This window comes from Myotis yumanensis, unplaced genomic scaffold, assembly GCF_028538775.1.
Source record: "Myotis yumanensis isolate MYYU_CA2020_CCGP unplaced genomic scaffold, mMyoYum1.0.hap1 SCAF_4, whole genome shotgun sequence".
Classification (NCBI taxonomy): Eukaryota; Metazoa; Chordata; class Mammalia; order Chiroptera; family Vespertilionidae; genus Myotis; species Myotis yumanensis.
Window position 1 is genome coordinate 66765929 of NW_027223755.1, and position 23051 is coordinate 66788979.

At 40.2% G+C, this 23051-nt stretch overlaps 1 protein-coding gene across 2 annotated transcripts in view; it reads left to right on the forward strand.

The window, feature by feature from the left end:
• KCNN2 (potassium calcium-activated channel subfamily N member 2) overlaps window positions 1-23051 on the forward strand; it is a 356145-nt gene that overhangs the window by 204907 nt on the left and 128187 nt on the right. For both annotated transcript variants that reach the window (XM_070412476.1, XM_070412475.1), the window contains 3 exons: window positions 7077-7279; window positions 8100-9370; window positions 10023-10118. In XM_070412476.1, coding sequence (XP_070268577.1) covers window positions 7258-7279; window positions 8100-9370; window positions 10023-10118 — 1389 coding nt within the window. In that variant the 5' untranslated portion in view covers window positions 7077-7257. The remainder of the gene's footprint in view (window positions 1-7076; window positions 7280-8099; window positions 9371-10022; window positions 10119-23051) is intronic.

Below are 23051 nucleotides of genomic sequence, written 5' to 3' on the forward strand. Positions count from 1 at the left end.
AGGCATCTCACAATACAGGCTCCTAGGAGCTCTATTACTCACTATCTTGATTACTATAGCTTTGTAGGAAGATTTTATTTAACAAATGTGAGTAATTAAAATTTGTTTCTATACTTCAAGATTGTTTTCTATTCTGGGCTACTTGCATTTCCATGTGAATTTTAGGATCAGTTTGTCAATTTCTTAAAAAAGTCAACTAGGATCTTGATAAGAATTTGACTGAATCAGTAGATTAATAATATTAAATCTCCTAATTCAGGAATATAGCATGTCTCTCCACTTATTTAGGACTTATTTAGTTTCTTCCAACAATATTTGTTAGTTTGTGTAAAAGTTTTGCTCTTTTGTTGATGCATTTCTAAATATTTTTATTAGTTGCACATTAAACTGTTTTTAAATTTCATTTTCAATTACTCATTGCTAGTGTAGAGAAATACAGTTGATTTTAAATATTAATATTATATCCAGAAATCTGCTGAACTTATTAGTTCTAATAAAATTTTAGTGGGTTCCTTAGGAGTTTTCTTTACACAAAATCATGTCATCTGTGAATACAGATAGTTTTACCTCTTTCTTTCCCTCTGGGTGCCTTTTATTTCCTTTGCTTGCCTAATTCACTGGCTAGAACTTTCAGTACAATATTTAATGAAAGCAGACAGATCAGATATTGTCTTGGTTCTGATCTTAGGAGGGAAGCTTAGCCTTTCACCAGTAACTACGATATTAGCAGTGAATTTTTCATAGATGCCTTTTATAGTTTTGAGAAAATAGCCTTTTATTTCTAGTTGGTTGGCTATGTTTATCATAAAAGGGTTTTGCATTTTGTCAAGTGTTTTTTTCTGTCTATCAAGATGATTATATGGTTTTGTCTTTTATTCTGTTGGCATGCTATATTACACAAATTGAATTTTGATGATAAACTAACCTTACATTCCTATGATAAACCCCACTTGATATATATATATATATTTATATATATATATAATACTTTTTTATATATTGATGTATCCAGTTTGATTATATTTTGTTGAGGATTTTTGCATCCATATTCATAAATTATGTCCATCTGTGGTTTTCTTTTGATGTCCTCAAGGTCAGTGATTTGTTTTCCTTTCAGCTCAAATCTACTATTGAGATCCTCTAGTGAATTTTTCTTTTTGGATACTATATTTTTCAACTCCAGAATTTTCATTTGATTCTTTTAAATAATTTATATCTCTTTATCAGTATTCTTTGTTCGATGCGCCATTCCTATTATACCCCCCTTTAACCATACTTTAAGTATGGTTCAGGGCTTAGTATGTTAACCTAGCTGGTTTGAGGCTGGATGATCTGCTTCCCTCTGAATGATAGGAGTGTGCTTAAGAAGCCTAGAAGTGCCTGAGTCATTTTTCCTACCTTAAGGTAAAATAACATGAGGATTAAGCCAATATGTATAAAGGAGGATAATGATGGGAAGAGATCCAAGGAAAGTGTTGGAATGTTGATGGTGTCTTAACATTTGAATCAATCAGCACTGAAGTCTTCCCTAATTATATTTTCAGTTATAGGAACCTAGAAATACCCCTTGTTAAGAGAACTTGGCTTGTGAATGAAAGTATCTAATAGTTTTAACTAATTAAACATGTAGCAAGGGCAAAACACTGTGTCAAATATTGAGTTTTTGTCATGTTTGTCTAGTATATGTCTGTTGTGTGTTTTTCCTAATATGATGTATTATTTATATCATTTTGTAGATATGAATAATTATTGTACATTAATAATTAAAATGGTATGGGGGTTAATGGGGGGATGAGGACACATTTGTAATACCTTAACTAATAAAAAATTTTAAAAAATTAATTAAAATGGTATAGAAAATGTGCTGAGTTTTACAGCCCTAAAATACTATCAGCATTTAGAATGTTTTGTTGCTGATGACACTGCTATGTTTAATTCAAATTAGAAAATTGTGGCTCTTTCTCTTTCTATGAGTAGGCACCAACTCTCCTTGCCCTAAGACAATTATTTGGGGATGGGGTCTTACAAATAGTTTCAGATAGAGAGAAAATAAGATAAAGATAAACAAAGGGTGATAGATTTCCTGAGCCTGTTTGGCAAGAAGTGGAAAAGAAAAAGGGAAATATAATGAACTGATGAATAAGACATGGGAATAGAATTAACAAGAAAAGGAAAAAAAAAAAATAGAGAGAATGAATAGTGTATCCTAATCCTAAAAGAGAAGAAAACAATGTTGGGAAAATATATTGGATTTCAGGGGGGAAATATAGCTTCGAAAACTTTTGTGGCCTCATTATATTTTAGTTTTGAGCAACCATGGACTTTTGGAATCACCATGTGGTCGATATGACCTCATTATTTAGGGATGGATTTGCATATCTTTGGCCCCACATGTTAACTCTTGACCCCAGCTGTGAGACACAGGGGTCCCTCTCTCTTTATGGCACACAGCCTGCCTTCCTTTCTTGGAATATGGGGAGAAACAACAACACCAAGAGGACAGCTCTTCCAGGGCACAGAGACCAGGGAGGCGGGCCGGATCCCTGTAGGCCTGTAAACACGTTCCTCTAAGCCCCGGGGCAGGGAGCTTGAGTCTGTTCCTTCTCCCTTATTATATAAAAAGACAAAATGGACATTGCATGTGTCAATATGTACACATCGTTGGCCTTCAACTTATATTATGGATGTTGCCAAAAATAAGGAATGCATAAGCTGCCAGCAGAGTAGACAGAATACTGTGTATGAATAGACCAGGATATGTTTTTCTAAAAATACTTTTTAATTAGGCACCTTGGGCCTGCATGATTACATTCCTGCCATTTCATCCACACTTGTATTAGATCTTATATATTATTCTACTCTTCAAATGAAGTCAACAATAGTTAAGGATCACAGAATCCCAATCGAGCCAGTGAGGAAATGTCAGTTAGGCTATTCAAACCCAGTGAATGGTCATGTTAAGTCACTATTGTCCATTCCTGGCCTATCAGTAAAGTGCAAGCCTGTAGGAGTTGATAGAGTAATAGGTTATTCTTGTATGAAGGAAAGGCTAAGAGAATGTTAAACAGACTCGCCAGACAGAATCAGAAGACCATGTTTGAAGTCTGGCTGTTCTCTGCTACTCACTAGCTATGTGATCTGGGGCAGCTCAGGCAGTACATCTCAAGTGTTATCATGACCTATAAGATGAAGATGATAATAACACCTTTCCCTACCTCTCATAAGAGTTCTTAATGAGATTCAAATAAAATAACACATGAGAAACCGCTTTATAAACTACAATGTGCTGTCCAGTAATTTTTTTATGACTTTCTAGATTTGGATGTGTGTTTCTAAGTGCCAAGGGATATTTGTTTACCAAAGCCACAGACTGTTTTTAAAAGACATCATAGTCAATAATCTCAACCTATTCACCTATTTAATTACATAACAGGTCAATTCTACTAGCAAAACTAGTAGAGTTTCTCTTTTTTTTTTTTCTTCTAGCACTGCTGAGACTTTTATAAACACTCTAGTTAGCAGGGAATAGGGGACAAGAATGAGAGTAGATACATTTGGAAAGTTAATGAAGTTAGTGAATAGGCCCCAACATGATAAGTAGTCCCTGAATAATAGTCGTATTACTAAAAATAACAAGACTATCATCAATACTCTTATTCAGGTCTTGATACTTTCTAATCACAATGCAGAAGAATAGAGAATACACATAATAAATATTGTTCTGTTTTCTTTAAATGTAGTAAATTTTGTATGAAGCTAGGGCAATATGTGGTTTAAAAATAACAGCTGTTTTATGACTTTTTAAAAATTGTCCTGCTCCAGGAAATTTAGCTAAGAAAACAACTCCGATAGTGCCCTGACTCCCATTTGCATTTGCTGCTAAGCCAGCTAAGTCCAGAGAGGCTGAATCTTATCACAATGTCTGTGTTTGCACCACCAAATAATTTACTCACCTAGGCAAAGAAAAAAGAAAATCTCAGGAGAACATTTATTTTGTTTCCCTCACCACGCAGTGTGGGGCACAGATGCCCTGGACCCCTGCCTCTACTGCTCTGGCTGCCTTTGGATATAGATCTGAAACATCTAAATTCAAGAGAGTCCTGCTTTTTAAGGAACAACAAAGAGAGGGAACACCGACAGATAAATACTATGAATAGGAGAATTATAAATAATGGCATAATATAAATCTGAATAAAATAAGGAACCAGAGTGCAAACAACCAGTTTTTCCCCCAAGTCGCTGAGGTCTGGGAAAATTATTATTCTAAGACTGTTAAGTATGTGTGTGTGTGGGGGGGGGGAGGGGGGGTCTTATGTGTGTTTGCATATTCACAATCTTGAAATACAACAAATATGGGAAAGCAATTATTCTCATATATAAGGAAAAAATAGACAATTTTTACAAAATAACTATGCTGGTGGAAAGGTATTTAATTGATTAGATTTGAAATGCATTTCATGGATGAGTAGGACCTCTGGTGTTAAACTAGAGAAAGTTCACAACTTATATATCTTACTGGCAGAAAAAGAAGCAAATGTAATTTCCCAAAAGCTTATCATTGGAGGTTGTGGGCCGTTGTTTTGTGACCTTTCCTTCAACGCTTCTTCATTTTCTCCCTCTCTCCTTGCCTCCTCAATCTCACAAATATAAATGAGTATCTACTATGTGCTAGGCACTATCCACATGAAAGAATATTGTCTTTGTTGTTCTGATTACTTAACTTTACATATTACATGTATTTCTGCAATCCTATATGGGGGGAAAAGCAAGATTACAGTATACATATAGTATATATATTTTAAATGTTTATATCTTAGCTTAAAATTCATTTGTTAATTTTATAAAGAAGAATGATGAAAACAAGAACCTCTTAAGTGTGTCCCATGTCATAACCCAATAGTGTAAGATGCCTCAAACAATAAAGTCAGAAGGATTCAGACAAAAAATGAAACAAAATTGCTAGGACATCTTTTTCAAAAATATATTTTTATTGATTCCAGAAAGGAAGGGAGAGGGAGAAAGATCAATGATGAGAGGGAATCATTGATTGGCAGGCTCCTGCATGCCCCACTCTGGGGATCGAGCCTGCAACCCGGGTGTATGCCCTAACCAGGAATTGATCCATGACTTTCTGGTTCATAGGTCAATGCCCAACCACTGAGCCATGCTGGCTCGGCTGCTGGGACATCTTGTGATTTTTCATCATCATACTAATAGAGGGTTATCAAAATCCCCAAATGCAGACATCTATTAGCAAGATGATTTTTTGAGTGTGTGTGATCAGATGATTCCTGGAAACAGAAAGATAAATATCTGATGGACTTTTCTCCCCCTCCAATCACAGTGGGTTTCACATTATTACTTCATGAGCTTTTTAAAAATATTGACTAGGTGGGAGCATTGTTAATCTGAGTTTTGCTATTCTGACAGTTCCTCAAGCTGTGGTGCAAATCTCTATTTCTTCCTTACCTTGTGCATTCCATCCTTCCCCTGCGCCCCCTTTCTGAGCAATGGGAATCCACACATAATGCCATGAATCTCAGTAAACACTCTTTGTTTCTACATGATTAATGGCATTGCACCTATTGCCATACTAAGGCATGGAAATATACATGGAAAATGATACAATATTTTTCCGTTATTTTGTTTATGGAACCTCTTTGAAAGCCTTGACTTTGCTAATTGAGAAAGTCAGTTCAAAAGAGGGTGCAGCCATTACCTTTCTTAGAATATTTTATTAACTCTAGAAACATATCTAATGTAATACTGGTAACAATATTTACATATTTTGGGGGTGGTCTATGTAAATTTTCCATCTAAATTTATGAAAAGCTAATTAATTTTCATGAAAACATTTCTTTGAAGTATTTAGATTTGTAAGGATAAATCAAACTTCTTCACTCAATCAGCATCATAGAGCAATTAGAAGGCAGCTGTATAATTTGTTACAAAGTGAAAATAAATGTGATGAATATTGTGCTTGAGTTGGATTTTGTTTCACACCAGGTGAATAACTTTTATTTAGAAGTTTTAATTGTAATTCCAAATTATTCATTAGAATTGTCTTCTTTTCCTTTTTTAAGAATTGTTAGTAGTCATTCTCACCATGCAGTATCTACTCAGCCACCCCAAAGATTCAATGAGCTTCATAATTCCAAACAAGTTCTATTAAACTGCCAAAAATGCTAATAGATTATAAAAATGAAACGCTGTCTCCAATTTTTAGCCGTACGAATTCTAGTCTTGACTATTGAGAAATGCAAGTTCTGACACTATTCATTATGTCAAGTTGAGGACTGTGGAACTAAAAGCAACCCCCCCCCCCCCCTTTCTTCTGGATGTTTTTACTTGCACGTACAAAAATTAAAATTGTTTAAGCCATGTCCAAAGGATACCCTAAAATGAATTATTCACTCCATGGCACTGAAAACACACACACACACACACACACACACACACACACACACACACGGCAGGTGCAGTGCGAGTAGAATATCAGGAAATTGGATCCAGCTGAGAATGGTTACCTAATGAGGGTGATCTGCTTTCACTCTAATTTCTTGGTGTATCTAATTCATTATCATCTTTAGCATAAAAATCATGCTTTAAAATCACACTTAAAAAATGGAAATAAATATTCATCTGGCTGAGTTCTTTCATTTGGGTGGAGGAGACGAAAATTTCAAGTTACAAAGAAATACAAACGATAAAGACTTAAGATGGAGCAGTAACAAAGAATCCTCGAAAGGGTCCGCTACTGCTTTGTTCTGGTACACTGCTTAAGAGAAGGACACATCACAGGGAATTTGTGAAACACAAAATGCTATTTTTATTGGTCTACTGGGGAGTAAAATAATTATACCTAGCTCTAGCAAAAATCCAGCACTGTCCTCGGACAGCTATTATTCGGCCCGAGTTATCATTATTAGTAATTTCCCAGCCAAGCTCTGACTACCGGCGAGAATCAGCCCGCGCCAGGCCCCTCTCTCGCCCGCCGCAGCAGTCCGGGCTTGGCAAGTAAGATGCTCGGTGTTTGCGCATAGGTGACCCGCCTTTGCTTTGTGTCTGTGCTGCAGGTGGGGAGGAGGAAGAGGAACAGAGGAGGAGCTGGCGGCCGGCGGTCGCTGAGCAGCCCCCCAGACCCTCGAGCAAGCCCCCTTTCCACGGCCGAAGAAACCCACGGATTTACCCACTGGGGTGGCCAGAGGGCCTGAGCGCGAGAGCCCGGGACCCGGCGGTCGGGGGCGCCAGCCCCTCATGTTCCGCAGAAGGCGCAAATGTGAGCAGGCGGTAGAGGGGAAAGCCCTCCGCCCCCGCCAGGGGGACCCGGGAAGCCCGTGCGGGCTCCTCCCGCGGATGGCGGGGATCCCCCTCTCCGGCCCCGCCCCCATCCTCCTCGGGCCCGTGTGTCAGACGGTTAACCCTATCCGCGCCGCAGAACGCTAGGGCGAGAGCTCCGCGCAACCAATCCCGACTCCCGGGCACTGGCGCTGAGCGGCCGGGAGAGATCCGCGCTGATTTTAAGGACAAACCTAGGCTCAGGCCCCGTGGTTATTCCCGAGCCCTCGTGTAGCCAGTCGCCAAACTTTTTCTCTCCAAAGCGGGCCCCCCACAGTTATCTGGCTGGCAGCCGAAGCCCACTCTCTGCAGGACAATTGGGGAGACGTGGGTGTGGAGCGGGGGGCTGCTGTTCTGCAGCCCTTGGAGGCGTGCCTGGCGGCGGAGGAGTGGCCGGCTCCGCACTGTCCCTGCGCCTGACCCTTTGCCGGGTGGCCCAACGTGCTGCAGTACCCGGCGCAGGTGATCTAGACTGCACGTCCGGCAGTAGTTAGGTGGGGGAGAGGGGGGCGCGACACGGAAAGAAGGAAGGGACACCCTTTCTTTTCTCCTACCCCTGCAGCCTGGCTGCACTGCCTGGGGGCTCCCCATCCTTAGCGGTGCTCACAGGCGCTCCCAATCGGCAGGTGGAATCCTCGCCCTCACCTTGTCCTGCGCACCCTTGGATTTTCACCCTGCAGATCCCTCTCCCTATTTTCCCTCTCTCACACACACACGCTCCCCTGAGTCGCACGCCGCAAACTCAGTCTTGGTCCCCGCAGGTGATGTCATGCCCATTGTTTTGGTGCGCCCAACCAATCGGACTCGCCGCCTGGATTCTACCGGAGCCGGCATGGGCCCTTCCTCGCACCAGCAGCAGGAGTCCCCGCTCCCGACCATAACGCATTGCGCAGGGTGCACCACCGCCTGGTCTCCCTGCAGCTTTAATAGCCCTGACATGGAAACCCCATTGCAGTTTCAGCGCGGCTTCTTCTCAGAGCAGCCGCCGCCGCCGCGCTCCTCACACCTGCATTGCCAGCAGCAGCAACAGAGCCAGGACAAGCCGTGCCCGCCCTTCGCGTCCCTCCCGCACGCACACCACCACCCGCACCTCGCGCACCAGCAGCCGGGTAGCGGCGGCAGCAGCCCATGCCTCCGGTGCAACAGCTGCGCCTCCTCCGGTGCCCCCGGGGCGGGGGCGGGGGCGGGGGATAACCTGTCCCTTCTGCTCCGCACCTCCTCGCCCGGCGGCGCCTTCCGGACCCGCACCTCCTCGCCGCTGTCGGGCTCGTCGTGCTGCTGCTGCTCGTCGCGCCGGGGCAGCCAGCTCAATGTGAGCGAGCTGACTCCGTCCAGCCATGCCAGTGCGCTCCGGCAGCAGTACGCGCAGCAGCCCGCGTCCGCCTCCCTGTACCACCAGTGCCACAGCCTGCAGCCCGCCGCCAGCCCCACGGGCAGCCTCGGCAGCCTGGGCTCCGGGCCCCCGCTCTCGCACCACCACCACCACCCCCACTTGGCGCACCACCAGCACCACCAGTCCCAGGCACGCCGCGAGAGCAACCCCTTCACCGAAATAGCCATGAGCAGCTGCAGGTACAACGGGGGCGTCATGCGTCCGCTGAGCAACTTGAGCGCGTCCCGCCGAAACCTGCACGAGATGGACTCGGAGGCACAGCCCCTCCAGCCACCCGCGTCCGTCGGAGGAGGTGGCGGCGCGTCCTCTCCGTCTGCAGTCGCCGCTGCAGCTTCGTCCTCAGCCCCCGAGATCGTTGTGTCAAAGCCGGAGCACAACAACTCCAATAACCTGGCGCTCTATGGAACCGGCGGCGGAGGCAGCACTGGAGGCGGCGGCGGCAGCGGCAGCGGGCATGGCAGCAGCAGTGGCACCAAGTCTAGCAAGAAGAAGAACCAGAACATCGGCTACAAGCTGGGCCACCGGCGTGCCCTCTTCGAGAAGCGCAAGCGTCTCAGTGACTACGCGCTCATCTTCGGCATGTTCGGCATCGTGGTTATGGTCATTGAGACCGAGCTGTCGTGGGGCGCCTACGACAAGGTACGCGCTCGAACCCCTGCCCACCCTTCCGGGGCTGCAGAGCGGGATGCCAGGTGGTTGGGGTTGGCACTGGCGGGAACTCCCCGCCTGCCAGTTTCGAGCTTTCCCGGGACAATCGGAGGGCAGTGCCCGCTGGGACAGTGAACGCGGCTCAGAAGCGCACGCTTAGTCCGCAAGGCAACTCCGGAGAGGAAGCCTTTCCGTGCGCAAAGTTCTGGAGACAGTGAGTGCCCAGCGCGTTTGGGTAGATTAAATAAGTGGTTCCAGGAGTGTGTGGGAAAGCATGCTTTATTCCTCTTCTGGTGCTCGGGATTTAGGAGGCCCTTTCAACTCGGAGAGCTTAAACTCAGGAGTAACTTCCTCTCCGGTTCCTAGAGCTAGGAGCTGCACTTGGGTCTGTGACGGCGAGACCCCGCTGCTTGGCTGTCTGGTCACCCGCCTTCCCAGCTGTCCTCCCCTCTCGCTTGCCTTTGAGGCTAAGTGATGTGACAGAACGTAGAGCCAAGATAGGGGTCCCCCAAACCCAGCTGGGAGTTCAGGCCCACTTGGTGGGGGACTCACTGACCCTCCCAACCCCTCACCACTCAGGGGCCTAGGTGGTTGGTTGAAAGTGCTTCTTTCTTAAAAGTGCTTCTGTCTGACTGTGTTGCAGGCGTCGCTGTATTCCTTAGCTCTGAAATGCCTTATCAGTCTCTCCACGATCATTCTGCTCGGTCTGATCATCGTGTACCACGCCAGGGAAATACAGGTAACTTAGGTTCTGCTGTTTATGAATGACCCAGAGTCATGCCTCCAGCCCGGAGAAGCTCAAGGCAGCAGCGCTTTTTTCCAAGCCCTCATGTCCTTGCTTGAGGTTACAGAAGAAACATGCTGCATTCTTACATACCACCTGACCTGTTCCTTCAAGAAGTTAAAAAACAAAACAGTGCAGCATGTAAGCATGCAGTCATTTCTGGGATGTATTTATCAAGCCCTTCAGATTTTCCCCTGTCTTCTTTCAGGTGATCCACTTTTGCACTTCTTGTCCTTTAGGTCAATTATGCACTAGCCTTAATCTGAAGGGTAAACGTGCATTCTTGTTTGATACCACCACTTCCTAGTGGTACCTCATTATGGAAGGTTGTATCCATTTGGATCATTTCCTATAACGTAGCCTAGGGAAGAAAATAGGCTGGTGATAATCCTAGCTAATGTATATAAATAAGACATGAGAAATCTCTAACCCTTTCTATAGTCCCCATCATTAAAAAATAATTGTAAGTTTTGAATACAAATTCTGTATATATGGTATGTGATAGATTCTTAGCTACAATCATTACATCATTTTTCAAAAATGTCAGTCAAGAGCAAAGGCTACTGCTCTTGTGAGCAGTCTTGTTAGGAAAATGTTTTAAATGCAGCCAGGAGCTCTATTGTTAGATTTGGCTGTTGCTGACAAGTTCAGAATCCTCTATACAATATTCATGGGTTGTATTTTGAGTGGTATACTTTGCTGTAACCTTCAGTCAAGGATATATTAAGATTTGTGAATTAAAATCGAGTTTTCAAAAATTAGGAGTGATTTGGGATTTCCCAGTGTAGAATTTACACTGGTATGTATTTTCTGATATTTTTGGAGCAGTTGTGAGACATTTGGTGGAACTATTAAACCATCAAATTTGACCTGCTGTCTTTTAGGAGTGGCCTTTGAATTTAAAACATTGTATAGAACGTGCCATTGAAGGAACTGAGCATTAATTATAAATTAAATTAATTTAAAGTTAGTAATTAGCAAATATATATATGTATATATATATATGTATATATATACTAAATATGGAAGAAACCAATTTTAACAGTTGTCCAAACAAAATAAAAATGCACATGACCCCAAATGAGGAGGGAGAAATTACTTCATCTTGCTTTCAAATTTGCAAAAACTTTGAAAAGTGCGATTTTGAAGGAATGAGGTTAGAGAATGAAAATTAGAAAGAGAGAATATTTAGAGTAAGTAGTAAAACTGCACTGGAAAAACCAGGCAAATACATATTTGAACTCTTTAAAATTTAATAACTTACATAGATCTCTCTCTAATTAGGTGCTAATGGTCATAGGCTTGTGAGATTCAAACCTTTTAAAGTGATACTAAAATGTAATTTAAACACTATGAGTGTATCTTTTCATTTTGACTTGAAGAGTAGACAGAGCTGGAAGGAACAAAATAGGTGTAAGGATTCTTTGACTCAATTTTCAGATGAGGACCTGAAGTCAGAAGAGGTGAGTAGCTTGCTGGATCACGCAGCTAGACAGTACAGAGCGTGACCAGGCCCTGTCCTCCAAGCGTGGAGTCCAGAATGCTTCCTGCTCTTCCTGCTGTATTCTGCTACTGCTTGCCAGCAGCCCTGAAATGTGGACATTTCGCTTGGTTTCTCTCTACATCCAAATGTTTGGTATATGAAGAGGGTTAAACTTAGTAGATAATGATAGAATATCTTAGGTATTTTTAAAAATCAAGTAACTAATTTTTTTTCTTGGAGATCAGAGTGGTTTTACTCAGTTCACTCTAGAAAGAGACCTTGCCGTTAGCTGTTTTTTGTTGTTGTTGTTTTTGCTTTTAATAAACATCAGCCTTCCTATTATTACCTGTTCCTTCTGAAAAGCACACAGCTACACAAGCATTCATGAGGGAGGACATTTGATGGTATTAACATCAAAAAACAAGTGTCTTCCTAAAGATAGTGACTTTTTAAGAATTACTGAGATATTTTTGAAATAACATAGGAGTGTGAGAGGAGTTACAAAATGTTAATTACAGGTTGTAAGAAAAAATTGATCCCATGTTAGAACTCCTGAAACTTACAGAAAATAATAAAATATCGGAAATCATATTTTTATAGATTATGTCTCACTTGAAAGAATTCTACTCATTGGCTAATTTTGAGGACAAGTTCTGTTACAAAAATGCATAGATATATTGGTTATGTATGGCATGAGTGAGAAAAATGAAGATAAGCACAACAAACTTCTCTACCGTTGGGGTCATAAAACACTACAAAATGTTAGATTTTTTAAATTGGGTTTATTTTAAATGACACATGGTTTCTGTTCAAATAATCACACTTAATAGCATTTTAAAATACATGCTTGTGTAATATCAGTTGTTTTGGATATAGATTTTACATTCAGTATTTTATCTAGAGCGGTGATTTTCAACCTTTTCCATCTCATGGCACACATAAAATAATTACTAAAATTCTGCATATATATATATATATATATATATATATAAAATTTGCCAATCTCACAAAAAAATAGGTATAGTTTTGATTCATTCAGACTGGATGGCTATAGTTGTGTTGGCTGTTGTCATAGTTTTTATCTGACAATCTAAAGAAAAGCAGTCAGTTCCCCTGACTAAAAAGTCAGGTATTGCATGTTTCAAAAATTCTTATGGCACGTCAGTTGAAAATTTCTGATCTAGAGGGATTTCCTCAGGCTGAAGCTCTATATTATTACCTGAAATGCTTAAAAAGAAAAAAAATAGAAATTGACCACATGAATGTGGAGATTCTGACCTAGAAGTCAAGAACCAGAAATAAAACAGGATTATTCTAATAGATTCAGAGGATAGAGTTGGTGGTACTGTCCAAATACTTCTGTGAAGTTACTATCACTTGATACTAAGCTCAGTGAAACCAAGTTCTCAGACTTATTTTTTACTTATAGATGTCACTGCTATAAGTTCTTTAATAATTCTTAAGCAAATAGGCAATCTCAGTTTACTAGTAAGAATTCCTAATATATTTATTAGCTTTGAGTTAAGGATCTAAATGCAGGGATTATGTTGCCATTCAGAGCATGTGTCTAAAATGGCATTTTTTTTCCTTTTAGCATAACATGCTAACATGTTGATGGGAGAGAGAGCTAACTAGTGTCAGTTTGGGTACATGGTATGATTTCTCGCTGCATTCAGGAAAAGTAAATGTTATAGCCAACATTCTGGCTCTGTATATCAGAATTGATTAACAAATCATGGGGAGACCTTGACATTTCCAAGGAGAACCTTGGAAAGCAAGTCACTGTGACCTTTTGTAGAATGTTCATATACACACTGGCAAACTAAGATGGTTCAGGTGAGTCATGGACGGAAGTGCTTGAATTAATATAGTGTAATGAAGAACAGAGCTCAATATATTTCAGTTTGGTGTCATTTTTCAGTACCACAGACAGCTCAATGCATCAAGCTATAGCTTGTTCATTTAATTGATTACTTGTACACCCCTCCAATAAAAAGTGAAATCACTATTTTTTTATCAGAAGGTTTATATAAAATCAGATTTAGTGGGCAGAGTTTTCAGCTAATAAGATATTAGACTTTTTCAAATAGACATTTGGCCTTACTTCATATAGTCTTCAGAAAAGCCCCCCCCCCCAAAAAAAAACAAAAAGGTATAAATAAAATAACCTAGGTAAGTGACTATCTGTGTATGACAACCCTCTGACAAAGGAGAGGTGCTATAAAAGAGATTTCTTTTACACAATTTGGAAAGCTAGTTACTATCACTTGATACTAATTAATAGGGGCGAAAACCCCAGAGGCATGGTATCCTGTGACTTTTCTTATGTCTGTCCCCCCACCCCAGCCCCCCACCAGCACTTTTTCTGTGGTCTTGGAAGGATTTCTTTGATGGAATAAATACTAAACAAAGTTCACATGCTCTTTAAGATTTTCAACATGAAATATTTTGTAGATTTCACTTCATCTTTTCAACACTAACATATTTTAATTTCTCTTAAGGAAGCAGCTTTAGTTGAAAGAGTTGTTTAGTATTCTGAGTTAAGGAAACACAAGATTCTAGGTTGGAAAAGAAAGCTGTTTGGAGTCTGATCTTTCTGGTTCTCGTGGGATTTGGAAAAATGGAAAGTGCTATACTTTAAAGTTGAAAACATTTTTGTTTGATTTCATTTTTATAATAATATAATTACATAATAAACAGCATTAGAGGAAACACTGATTTTTCTTTGATATCGTTTGCAGTGGAATAACTCTACTCATTCTCTTTCAAGGTAGCTTTTCAGAGATGGACAATATAGATCTGAAACTGGAAGATCAGAAATTAAAATTTCTCTCTGCTCCTGCATCTAGGCCACACAAAGGATGTTCTCTTCCCCACTCCTACAGAGAGCAAGTAGACATTTCCAGACCATGCAGAATATACTGCATATAGTCATTATTCTTATTAATGAAATAATAATAAACACACATAGTAAAAATAACAAATAATACAGAAGAGTTTAAAATAAATGGAATAGTCACATTCTCCAGACTCTCAGTCCTGTTTCTCAGAGACAACCACTTTGAAGTTTTTCATATATGCTTCCAGAATGTTCAAGAATGAACACTTATGTGTTTTGAGATAAGACACATGCTTTTACTTCGTAATATATCTTGGAAGTTTTCCTTATCAGCGCATAGAAATCTGTCTCATCCTTTTGTAGCAGCAGCATGTTATCCCATTATGGATGTATTGTGGTTTGCTGATAGGTGCTTTGAGTTTCCTAGTTGTTTGCTATTATAAGCAATGCTAAAACTGAGCACAGTGGTATACTTATTTTAATCTACTGATTGGAATATATGCATATGGTAAGTATTCAGTAGTCAGATTTCTGGATCAAAGGGAGTTTGTTTTAAATGGAAAGGTATTGTTCACCAGCCCTTCAAAAATGTTCTCAGAGTTGACATTCCCTGCTTTCCTCACATATTCCTCTATTGCATGGTTAACACTGGATGTTATAAAACAGAATTTTAAATATCTTCGGCTTCTAAAATGTTTACTGCCTTCCTGAAAAACTTTTTGGAGAAAAATTATTTAAGGACAAAGTGCATAGCCTCATAGGCTTATTTGCAACATTCCCTAATAGCTAGTGGTGCATTGTCTAATCTGATAAATAGAATAAGCATCGTAAAGTTGCCATCGGAATAAAATATTTGCCAACTTTTATTTTACTTTTCTTTAAAAAAAAATTTGGAGGAGGTTGGTGAAGATGAAGGAAGCTGAAAACCTAGAAGGAATGGTCCTAGAATGGTCTTTAGGTCTCTGCTTTTTCTGTGAGGGAGATGAGAATTACTGGGGGACTATAAGACTCCAAAAGAGAGAGTAGAAAACTTGCATGCATTGCTTTGCTATGTGGTGGTCTGTATTGCCAGCAACTTCTACATCAGTTGTAATGAGACTCTCAGTCCCTTTGACTCAGTGTAGACACTGTCGTAACGAAATCACTCGGGACTAATTTTCTCCGCCTGCCTGTGCAAAGAGCTCTGCATTATTAATGGGTGTGCCGCTAAATAAAACGATCCCGGTGTGTTTACAGAGCAGCATCACAAATGAATGAAGAGTGGAACGTTAGGTTTACCACAAGTGGGTTTGCTTGATCTGCCAAGTTGTTTCTGGGCCACATTTTGTACAGCTTGGAAAGAAGGGCACTGTGGGCTGTTACTGTCCCAACCACATCTGGCAGGGCACACAGAGGGAGCCTGCACTGGTTTAACTTCAGGGGAGTTACTTTTCATCAGGGTAGAAGGTGTTTAAAGGGGCCATTTTAAATATATTTTTATTGATTTCAGTGAGAAATGGAGAGGGAGAGAGATAGACACATCAATGATAAGAGAGAATCATTGATGGGCTGCCTCCTGCAAGCGCCCTACTGGGGATCAAGCCTGAAACCTGGGCATGTGCCCTGACTGGGAATCCAATCGTGAACTCCTGGTTCTTGGTCGACACTCAACCACACCAGCTGGGCTAATGGGGCCGTTTTAGAGGGAATTTTTGCTCATGAGGAAATAATTTGATGTTTGCTACTTTAAAAGTATATGCTTAATCTGAAATTCCCTAAGCATTCTATTAATAAAACTAGAAACTGCGTGGAAGGGACCTGAATTGTTATCTGGCACAGTTCTCACCCAGCATGGGAACTCCCTTTATGTCAACTTTGATAAAGTGGTTGCCCACTTTCAGCGTGAACCCTCTTCCCATGATTGTCAGTTCTTCTGTACAATGTTGTCCCATTGCCAGGCAGCTCTTATTTTTAGGAATAGTTTTCTTATGTTGAGACAAAGTCTAAAGAATTTTTGAGCTCTGCAAACATAGTAGTGATAAGGCAGTAAAGTCCATTCCCTCTTGCAACTGACATTGCAAGCATAAGGAAACAAAAATTAAGTAAAGAAACAAACTCCTTATTCTGATAAGTGCCACGAAGAAGGCATAAGGACTGAGGCAGAAAATAATTGGGGGTGCAAGGTTGATGATCAGAGGAACACTCTCTAAGGCAGTGACTTTTAAACTGAGGCATAAAGGGTAAGAAATAGATAATTTGGCAGAATCTGTGCAAAGGCCTGGTGACTGAATTTACTGCACCCAAACACATGACAGCAAACCGGTGTGTCCCACACTGGGAGAATGGTCCTGGATGGGGTGGGAGAGGATGAAATGTTCTGATATTGAAGGGTCATAGGGCATGTCAAGGATTTTTGGATTTGTTTCAAACTGCAGTAGGGAAGTCATTGAAACACTTAAAGCATGGGAGAGTCATGATCCAACTTACGTTTTAGAAGATATTTAGTTGATGTTCTGAGGAGATTGGTCTGGAGACTATAAGGAGACCCTTGGCAAGTCATGTCATAGTGAAAGATGGTCACCTGGCGTTGGAGCAGTAGTGGAGGCGAGGAGAAGTGGTCTGATCTGAGATCTATATTGGAGTTAGGATGAACTTCCTAGTGGATTGGATGTGACAAGTGAGGGCAAGGGACTATAGAAAGATGATTCTCAGGATTCTGGTTGGAGCAATCGAGTGTATGGTACCGGAGGGGAAGACTTAAACTGAAGCGTAGGACATGGAATCAGAAATATGTTTTGGCATAATACATTTGAAATGCCTCTGACTTTACAAGAGAAACTAGAGTTCAGAGGAAAGGTCTGTAGTGGAAATTTAAATTTGGGAGTAATGAACATAGAGACTAATTAAACCCACAGGGATTAATAGAATTGCTGAGAGAGAATAGAAAGATGAGAAGGTCGACAGTCAATCAACCTCTGACATCTAGAGGTTGAGTAAAGGAAGAACTAGGAAAGAGAGATAAGAGTGAACTGTACCCGAGGTGAAGATGGGAGTGTTGTAAGGAGGCACAGTGCTGTGTATGGAATACCAGGACATCTGTTAATAAGGGGTAGAGAAGTGCCTTTTGAAGTTGGAAAGTTGAAGGTCATTGCTGACCTTGATGAGCTGTTTCAGTCGGGTGATAGAGACAGAAGACAGACTGTAATTTCCAGTATAAAAGAAAAAAATTGATTCCCCCTTTTACAGAACCACAGAGCAGACATTTAAACATTGGGTAAGCCCCTTTCAATGTCTTCCTAATTAAATATCCCAGTTTCTTTGACTGTTCATCATCAGGCATAGAATGTCCCCAATCACATTCTTCTGGCCTTACTCTGTTTTGTTGAATTCCCTCTTTAGAGAAGAAGGTCAGAAATGTACCCAGTACTCGCAGATGCCCATGGGGTTGTTACCTCCCTTCATTAGAGATGATCCCTGATACTGACTGTTATTAGTCTAGAATAGTCATGGCTTCACAGGAACTGTTGCCAAGGAACACTTGTAAAATTGTAATTGAACTGAATGTTTGTTTTACATTTATTAACCTTGTTAAATAGCATCTTGGTTTCAGACCAAGATTTCATCCTGTCAGAATAATTTGCATCCTAATTTTGATGTTTATTTGACAAACACTTTTTAGTTTCGGAAAATGCCATGTGTGGACTGGCTAGGGGATTGGTAAGACCCAAGGTTTCAAATTAGTGTAAAATTCTGTTCCAGAAACAGCGTCAACATTAGTGTCTTCTACTTGCTTTGCACTCTTGCCCATGACACATTTAACTCTTCTTCCTAGCTTTACGCTAACCATGAGTTTGAAAAGTGATGGTGTGCTTGAGTCACAGTCAGAACTCAGCAGGACTTTTCTGTTGTTGCTGTCCGCTCATCTGTGATACTCGATACAGCCTTTTAAATAATAACAACTCTGTGAACCCTGTCAACTAGCCCACATTTCTCACAAGAGTGTCATGAGGACTGTTCGATCCCTTGCTGAAGTCCGCATGTTCTCTGTGAAAGGCAATCTCATCATCTATTAATGATATCCAAGAAGGAAACAAGACCGATGCAATGCAGGCTTCATGATTACATGCCTTTCCTCTTAAAAACTTTGTTTTTCTCTCCAGATTATAATTTTTTTATTGATTAAGGTAATACATATCTGTCCTTATCTCCCCATTGCACCCCCAACTCCCCACTCATGCCATCACCCCCCTGTTGTCTGTGTTCATTGGTTAGGCTCATATACATGTATACAAGTCCTTTGGTTGATCTCTCCCCCTTACAGATCCAGAGACAGAGAAGCATCTTTCAGACCGTCAAACCTCAGATTATAAATTTCATAACTATTCAGGTTAGAAAATTCATAAAACATAAAAAAAGAATATGGTAGTTTAATCTCACCACCCAGAGGTAATTATTATTTATGTAATAATGTTTTTTTGTTTTTTTTAAATATATTTTATTGATTTTTTACAGAGAGGAAGGGAGAGAGATAGAGAGCCAGAAACATCGATGAGAGAGAACATCGACCAGCTGCCTCCTGCACATCTCCCACTGGGGATGTGCCCGCAACCCAGGTACATGCCCTTGACCGGAATCGAACCCGGGACCTTTCAGTCCACAGGCCGACGCTCTATCCACTGAGCCAAACCGGTTTCGGCTGTAATAATGTTTTATATTAAGTAGATGGTCATAGTATTTGCTATATATCTGTATAATAAATTTGGTCTTCTTTTCATGTAACTTTCTATTAATTTCCCCATGCCATTAAACATTCTCAGTAGCCCCCATTTCTCCCCATCGTATAGATATAATCAATTTAATTATTTTCCTTATTTTTAGACCTTAAGAAAAATTAGAAAGAACCTATTTAAAATTACTTTTACATTAGTACTATTGCAGATGAACTTTTGTGAGCATATCTGATTATTTCCTAAGGATAAGTTGCCAAGCAAGAAATTACTGAGTTAAAGGATATTATTTAAGGAAAATTGATAGTTTGTCAAAGTGTCCTCCCCAAAGTTTATATTACTCCTTTCATTTTTAAAGTACTTACAGACCAGTTCATTAAATGACAGATGTGGTATTTCTTGGAATGTCTAGGTCTAATGTACTGGTTAGTATTTTGAGTACTTTGTAAGTCTGGGTAGTCTTCTCTACCTTTCTGTTTCTCCATCACCTTGGTTTCTCAATATTGCCTAACCAGATTGGTAAAAGAGGACCTACTCGTTTTTAATAGTTAAAGTTTATGTAGAAACAGTGTGAAAGCAGTTTTGGAAGATAACTTTGTCCCCAAATGTTCCCAATCCTTTTTATTATAGAAGCTGTAAAAACTATAATTTCTGACATGTTTCTCTAAAACTTTCCTGCTGAGCAGAGCAATCAGACTCTCCTTTGAGTTGTTTAAGGCTCTCTGCAGCACAGCCTCATGGCTTTGTGCACTGCCTCTGGGGCCACTGGGTCTGGGCTCATTCCCAGCTCTGCCACTAATTAGCTGTGTGACCTTGGGCAAGTTATTTAGTCTCTCTGTCCTTCAATTTCCTTGTCTATAAAATGGGGAATATAGAGAACCTTTTTAATTGAGTTGCTATGAGAATTGAGTGTGTATGTATATACATACACACATACACACACACTCAATATGTGTATGTATATAAATGAAAGTGTATCTATACGCTCATATATGTATATATACGTATCTCACACACACACACAATGTACCTAGAACACTGATTGGCATGTGGTGATGGCTACGTAGGTGTCAGCTGCTGGGTATTTTTAGCTATTTGGGGGTTAACTGGGGTAGAAGGGGAAGAATTGTAGCCCAGCCTCTCTGGTCTTTGGGAAATAGTAATGATTTTTTTTTTCTTTTTACAAGTTTTATGAGAGGGAACAAAAAGATAAAGTGGGCATTTGAACAATGACCATTAGTTTATTAATAATCTAGACTGTGCATACGTGAGTGTTCTTTCTTTTTTTAAAAAAAAAAAAAGGTTTGATCTATATTAAGGATAGCCAATTTTTTAAACTGAGTTAGTTCAGATTCTCCCTTAGGCAAATTGGCTATCTGAAGACATAAATGTTCATTCTAGGTGTTTCAGGTCTGTAAACTAGTGTTATAGAACTATAATGTTATGACTAACAGTTTTTATCAAAATAGCCATTTCCCCTATAAACCTACCTAGGTGTGGCTTCCTGTGGGCAGTAGGGTTTCAGGCATCCAGGGCACAGCTGACAGCACCTCCTCATCACTAATTAGGACCTTGGTGACTTAAAGGGCTTACATGAGGCACTCTGAAATGTGAGCAAAGGGAATCATTTGGATAATGGAAAATTCTGGTATTCAACCTCTGGTATTCACGCCAAAGACATGAGCTTGTTATTGACAGAATTGTAAGCCTATAGGATATTGAAATAATTTTTTTCTTTTTCTGGACTGGTTTGTGTCTGATAAGAGTGTTGTTTCATATGTCACCACCCCAACCACAGTGCTTGAAGTACAGGTCTGAAAGAATTGAGAAGAAGAATGTTTATGTGGTAACATGACCAAGTAGCATCTCAAAGTGTTCTTGGGCTAGTGATTAGATTTTTTGATAGAGAGCTCGCATCCTCCTTTCTGTTTTTATTTCACTAGTTGAGTGTGCACTATGCCAGTTTCTCTTTGTTATTGTTGTGTGAGTTTTGGTCTTGGCTTTTTGAATTTATAAAACACATTGGGATTCAGACATCACACACTTTGAACTGAACCATGTAGACAGACCAGTTTTAACAGCCAGTATTCTACATCAATAATTTGTTCTTTGTACTCTTGAATATTCTGAGTATTTTTACCCAATTATGTGCTTATCTATAATAGTTCTCCAACAGGTGTTATGATGGAGTTATTTCCAAGCAATCTGACTATTGAAATTTGGACATGTAGGCTTTATTGCTTGGTCACTGAGGTGGTCTTTCTACTAGGAAGTTTTGGTCTTCCAAGGACATTCTATGCAGTATTTGGAGATTAGTTTTAACAGAAACATACTGAATTCTGGGGAGGAAGCATTAAGCACTATAGTACTCTTTTCTTGGTTTTGACATTGGATAGTGCTTTTCTGAGAATAGTGTCTACTGTCATTAGTGTTAAAAAATATACAGGTGCTCATTTTTAAAGTGCTTAATTTTTTACTGAGTGGCTAAAGGAAATTATATCCTAGTATTGGATTTAACTTTAAGGTCATGGATTTTTTAAAAAAACATTCAAAAATAATAATTAAGCTGAATATTTATTGAAGTGCTTGCATATAATGTGATATAAAAGTGATGGCTGTGTGATTTATAATAGTCACCTCATGCTTTTTCAAAGGCATATCTAGTACTTCTGGAATATATGCAAAATTATTGACAAACAACAATTCAGTTTATATGGGTTTAGTTATGAAAATTTTAGACTGAATCTTGACTTTTAGAAACTTGCCATAGGTCTATATTCATATAGGTGAATCCTCCCATACTTAGGAAATGTTCTTATATCTGTCCTTGGGAGTGAGAATAGCTTAAGATATATTTATTTAGTTAAATATGCTATTAGTTTGCGATCTAAACCTGTAGTAATATTGCAAAATTGTAATTCTGTTTTTATGTATTATTTATTTTATTTTATTTTTCCATCACCATTTATCCCTCTATTCCCTCTTCCACCTCCGCTCCCCGCCCACCCACCCACCCCCCCCGCCCCCGCCCCCTGGCCCAATCACTACACCATTGTCCATGTCCAGGAGTTCTCTCTGTCTTTTTTTTTCTTTTTAAAAATATTTTGAATAGCATTATACATTTTGCATTAGTATTTTACTCAAGATCTTCACTATTTGTTTCTATTTGCCAATGTCAAAGAGGATACTTAGTGAAAATGCATTTGGTCAGACTTTCAAAAATTAAGCAGTAGTGCTACAAAGAAAAATATCCAATATGCCTGTTTTGAGGCAGGGAAGGAAGCAGCAATACTGCTATTAGGGTTGAAAACTACTTTTTAAAAAAATTTCCTTGATTTGGAATTCATTGGCTTGTATAGATTTTGTATATCATTTTAAAAACTCAATCTGTGTTCTTTTCTTCCTTCAGTACATTTATCTCGCACAATCTTTTTTATCCTTTTGGACAACTATCCCTACATTTTAGCTGCTATGTGTTGGCTATGTTCTGCTTCACGTTTGGGAATCTGTCCCTTGGGCGTTCCTTCCATTGGGCGATGAAGATCCTGCCCACACACTGTCATATTCACTGTCTCTCGAAGTCTGATACTGTGTACACAGATTGATTCAGTGACAGCTATTTCGAAATAATTTATCCATCAAGTGCATCTCTCTCTCTCTCTCTCTCTCTCTCTCTCTCTCTCTCTCTATCTCTCTCTCTCTCTCTCCAACTGGCCATAGAAGGAAAGCAAACATGTGTTAAGGACTTAGTCCCACAAGCCCATGTCAGAACATCCTGCATGGAAACCACTCAGCATAATCAGTGGGTAAGCACTTGCTCTGTACCATTTGCCCAGCAACAAGCGGTCTTCTCTGCACCA